Source organism: Fulmarus glacialis, unplaced genomic scaffold (assembly GCF_000690835.1).
Source record: "Fulmarus glacialis isolate BGI_N327 unplaced genomic scaffold, ASM69083v1 scaffold46996, whole genome shotgun sequence".
NCBI lineage: Eukaryota > Metazoa > Chordata > Aves > Procellariiformes > Procellariidae > Fulmarus > Fulmarus glacialis.
The window spans coordinates 9,676-14,904 of record NW_009218372.1 but is presented as its reverse complement, the minus strand read 5'-3'; the positions used below and the strand labels follow the sequence as shown (position 1 = coordinate 14,904).

General features: G+C 37.6%; 1 protein-coding gene across 1 annotated transcript; it reads left to right on the top strand.

Moving 5' to 3' along the window:
• Positions 1-462: 462 nt before the first annotated feature.
• On the top strand, positions 463-4,837 carry LOC104078395 (protein zyg-11 homolog B-like). The gene is made up of 4 exons (XM_009580021.1): positions 463-654; positions 747-799; positions 1,433-1,530; positions 4,204-4,837. The coding sequence occupies exons 1-4, from the start codon at positions 496-498 to the stop codon at positions 4,392-4,394; spliced, it is 501 nt and encodes a 166-aa protein (XP_009578316.1). The 5' UTR covers positions 463-495; the 3' UTR covers positions 4,395-4,837.
• Positions 4,838-5,229: the final 392 nt, after the last annotated feature.

The window sequence follows — 5,229 nt, the reverse complement described above, 5'->3', positions numbered from 1 at the left end:
CAAAAGCACTAGTTATATTGAAATTGATGGTTTCAGTAAAAAAAAGAGCTTTTAAGAAAGTGCAGTGCGTGAGGCTTCAGATGAGTCCAAATGCAAAAAGTAGGTTGAAAATCAATGGAATGCAGAATTGTGCACTGCTGAAGTTTACTGAAATTGAGTGTATTTGAGAATGTTAAAACTAGCCTTTAATTTACTGTAATCTGCATGCTAATGACCTAAAATTACTTATGAGAAAACCTCTTTGTTTTGAGGCAAATTTTTGCATTAGACTCAAAGTTTTCAAAAGCAAAAGTAGTATTTTGGCATCTGGTGGTCACCTGTAGATGTATGAAGATCTCATCCTGGTGTTTATATGTGTTTACTTACACAATGTAGTTCAAGTTTATATGTTTATCTCCCTCATATCCTATTTTTTCTGTTGATATTTTCTCTTTTCTTTTTTTCTCCCCCATCCAGAATAACATAGCTGAAGTTAAAGAACTCCATTCTGAATTGATGTGGAAGGACTTTATAGACCACATTAGTAAATTATTGCACAGTGTGGAGGTGGAAGTTAGCTACTTTGCAGCAGGGATTATCGCTCATTTGATATCTCGAGGAGAGCAGGCCTGGACATTAAGTCGCAGCCAGAGGACATCTCTCCTTGAACAGCTGGTACAGAAATGATGGTGAATTTTATTATACTCTTTAATATTTTTTTAATGTTTGTATTTAACAATGAGTGTTCTCGGTTCTGTCTTTTGCAGCATTCTGCCATTTTGAATTGGCCAACCCCAGAATGTGAGATGGTGGCTTACAGGTAACTATTGTCTTGATTTAGAGTTTGGAAAATAAACTGAACTAAATTTAAAACTTGTTCCCAAAGCAGAGTGAGCTGCTAGCCAGACATGGTTTTGTCTAGTGGAAAAACACCTATCGGCTTAAAATATACAGCGTGTTATTTTCCCTTTGTGACCGAAGTAGGTTAGGGACTCCTGTAAAAAAAAGATATAATGTTGTTCTGCCTGCTTTTCTATTAAAGGTATTCATCTGCATGTCTAAAAGACTTAGACACAAAGATTGACCGGTAAGGTTATATTGGCTAGCACTAGGCTAGCTCTATCTGTCCTAGATAAAGAAGCTTTAGGCCAAAAAGTACAATTAGATAATTACCGTCCAGATAATCCTTGTAATTTCCACTGTTTTTACTCCTGTTTTTAAGGAGCAGGAGGCATCCAACTGCTATGGTAAAGGCATACCACATACCCACTATATATGATTTTTGCTAGAAATTGTCTTAAACATTAAAAGGCTTGCCTGCTGCATCTAAAACTCTAGTTTATCAAGTGTCTCTCCTAGCTAAACCTGTAGCTGAAAAAGTAGACAACATGTGACCTCTGAAGTCATAATATCTAGTAGTAAAGCGACTTGCTGTTCCTTTCCTTTTTTATAGGTCTTTCAATCCGTTTTTTCCGCTACTTGGCTGTTTCATGACACCTGGTGTCCAGTTGTGGGCAGTGTGGGCCATGCAGCACGTCTGCAGCAAAAATCGTATGTATTAAGATAATATTACCCTTAAAATTCTTATTTCTTAGCATATTATTCACTAGCATCAAGTAGGAAAAATAAGAATTCCTAGAGTATTCACTCCTTATCCTCTGGAGAAACTACATTTAGGCTTTGACTAAATGGGGCAGAAAAAGAGAGTAATAAAAGTTCTTTATGTCCTTTTTATTTACTGGAATTTTACTGTTAAATGCACAGTATTAATTCCAAAATGTGGACATGTGTTAAGATTAACTACATTTTTGGCTTGCACAGGTGTTTTTATTTAGAAATGTAAATACTAATAATGAGCAACAAATTTCTTCTAAATTAAGAACAATGATAGCAGGTAGCTCTCTCTTACTATCAGAACAGAAGTTTTAGGTAATCCTCGTCTCTAATTGCCTTTTTGCAATAACTTGCTGTGATGTGAAGGTCAGTTTCTTAATCTATCTTTCCCATCTGCAAAATGAGAACACCAACCTCTTGTTTGTAAAATGATTTGAGATCATGTGATGAAATGCACAAGTGTTGGGAAAGGAAATAAATCCCCTGAGCATACCTAAATGTAAGACTGGACAAACCTTCCTGGCTTTTAATGCCTTTATTTTTTGACATAAATTTGTATGATGTGAATGTGTGTATTGTCATTCACTTGTACCAGATATAAAGCAGCTTTCCTGTAAAGTATTAAAAGTTTTTTTTTTGCCAGTTTTTTAATCTTCTTGACAGTGGTATATCTATGTTTATCCCTGTCCCATAAATCACTATTTCTACAGTGAAAAGACATCTGTTCAGGACCAAAGAATAACATGGCATAATATATAATTGCACATAAAGTACTGTTTTCCTACTCTTTATAGAGGTCATAACTGTAATGAGACACTGTTCCCAGGTTACACTGTCCAGAGATCTGTGAAGACTTTTCCCATGTTGAAGTAGGACTGTTATGACAAAGTTCATAGAATCATAGAATCATTAAGGTTGGAAAAGACCTCTAAGATCATCGAGTCCAACCGTCAACCCAACACCACCATACCCACTAAACCATGTCCCTAAGCGCCTCATCTACATGTCTTTTAAATACTTCCAGGGATGGTGACTCCACCACTTCCTGGGCAGCCTGTTCCAAGGCCTGACCACTCTTTCAGTAAAGAAATTTTTCCTAACGTCCAATCTAAACCTCCCCTGGCGCAACTTGAGGCCATTTCCTCTCGTCCTAAGTTGTTTTACTGGTCAGACTCTGGATAACAGTTTTTGATTAAGACCCTGTAATTCTGTATTAATGAAATCAAAGCATTCTTTGTGCCTCAGCCCTGTTAACTTAGTATGGTCCTATTTGTTCTATTTATTTTTAGCGTTTATTTTGTGCTGCCCTAACCTCTGGGCTTTCAACATGCCACAGAGGTTTGTATTGACAGTAACTGCTCTGTAGAACGGAGAGGCTGGAAATACTTGGACGGCGTACTCCTGATTTGAGATCAAGACAGTATTCCTGAAGTTTAGTTCTGATAGTAGTTGGTGCCAGAAAAGTTGGACAAAGTTGCAGAGAAACCAAATGTTTGGTAGCAAATGTAATAACCTACTCTGAGAGGAAAATGTGTTTAATTCTGAAATATGGAGATTTATTTGGGTGGAAAATCTTAAGCTTTTGGTGCTTGGCACCAAGAAGGCTTTTTGTCCTGGATTTTATTTTGACCTCCTCTTTTAGATGAGGGTGAAAAGTAGTCTGGAATTAATGGGTTTGATTTGTTTTCTTGTTTACTTTTTTCTCCTTTTGCTGTTTCTCTATATCATATCCACCACAATGAGCTAACTTAACTAGCAGTTAGTAGCACTGCAGTAAATATGATCCCCAGTGAAATGCTTAATGTCAGCATTTAAACAACTCTGGTGTTGCTTCACTGAGACGAATGGTGAAATTGGGCACATCTGAGGTAATGCTCTGTGGATTGCATTGCAGTCATCCTGACCTTTTTATAACAACTTCTGAAGCTTGCATGTTACTTTAAACATATAGCTTTTTTTATAGGTGGTCCCTGCACGTAATAACACTGGAGCTGATGTAGGTGCGCTTTCAACTTTTTAAAATTGATAATGAAAGTGGAAGGTATAATTTTATCCCTGAAGAGGCATTCATAGCAACTTACAACTAGTTAAAGGCCACCATCAATAGTATTTGGCAAACTGTTTTTGAAGGAACTAGTTCCTATTCACTCTACAAGCCTGTACAAATGATGTGGTGTATCTGATACCATTTTTTGGTAACTGTTCTGTACCGAGGTTTTTGGTAAAGGTGGTATTTTTACTTGGGCAGTCATAGATACTATAGTACTTCTGATTCCCATTTCTTAAAATTTATATATGTGCACTTAAAATGCCTGTAGAGGAGGTAGGGGCGAGAGAGAATGCTGTGCATATTACAAGGCACTTCCCAGTCAGCTAAGACAGACATGGAAACAGACCTGATTACAATCGTAGTCCTGTCCAAACAACTCTGTTGTTCTGTTGTCACTTGTGAAAGTACAAATGCACTTCTGTAGACACTTCAGGGAGTGTCCTAAATGCTGCCTGGTCTAGGAGACGAAAGTGGCTTTCAGTTGGTGTTTACAGTATCTGCTACATTTACCCTAGGTACTTTTTTTTTTTTTTAATTCCCTTTTTTTAATCTTATTACAGCTGCCAGGTACTGCAGCATGTTAATTGAAGAAGGTGGTTTACAGCACTTATACAACATCAAGGAAAATGTCCAGACTGATCCACACGTCCAAAGGATTGCTATTGCCATCCTGGATAGTTTGGAAAAACACATTATGCGTCATGGGAGACCACCTCCATGTAGAACACAGCAACAAAGTAAACCAAACTGAAAGCTGCAGGTATAGGAGTGTAAAGTATTGTCTCTGTAATAATCCTTTCTGATGTGTGTGTAGTTGGAGTAACTTGTAATATAGTGGTCACCATTAAAGTGATTTTGCCGATAATTGTGGTACCCAGAACCATGTACAGTAACCTTTGGTGAATGTCAACTTTAATGGCAACCGCATATGCAACTTGTAAAGGGTCACTGCTTGGGCTGGTCATACCTGTAGGATTACTGCTGGCTACAAAGAGATGGGACTTGTACAGATCAATATGCACATCTGAAAAAAAGACTAGGAATATCTTGTTTTGTGACTTCTGGGAGAGAAAGTTGTTTCATCCCTATGATTGCTGTTCATAACACTGTTTACCCATTTGGTGTTTGAATAGAACTGTGTGTGGTTGTGAGATTCGACACTTTTACAGATTAAAACAAAAGTACATGCATGCAGGTTACGATGAGACTTGTAACTAAGGCGACCAAAATGTCCGTTCTCATAACCCTTCTGAACACAAATGGGGTCTTCAACTTCCTTTTCCTTTTGCCTGCAAGCTGTGTTCTTTTGTTTTCCTTACTGCTAGAACAATGCCTTTTTGCAGTTCAGCTCTCCTGAGTCCTCCCTGCTCTTAAGGTGGGGATCGGCATTGCATCAGGGAAAAGGGGAAAGTAAAGCAATAGAAACAGGATTAAAAGGAGACACAATACTAAAAGGATGAGCTAAGCTTGAGATTTTAAACTTGATAACAAGAAGGGGTTTTTGTTGTTGTTTGACTACTTTTGATTGTGTGCGACATCTTTCTTTTGTTTTTAGAATACTGATAGGGAAAGGAGAAGGCTCATTA

What these genes read in the sequence shown, in the direction of transcription:
- LOC104078395 (XM_009580021.1), top strand. Translation starts at nt 496, where the DNA reads ATGTGGAAGGACTTTATAGACCACATTAGTAAATTATTGCACAGTGTG. An exon ending in CATCTCTCCTTGAACAGCTG is followed by an intron (nt 655 to 746) that starts GTACAGAAATGA and finishes TGTCTTTTGCAG; the next exon opens with CATTCTGCCATTTTGAATTG. An exon ending in GCACGTCTGCAGCAAAAATC is followed by an intron (nt 1,531 to 4,203) that starts GTATGTATTAAG and finishes ATCTTATTACAG; the next exon opens with CTGCCAGGTACTGCAGCATG.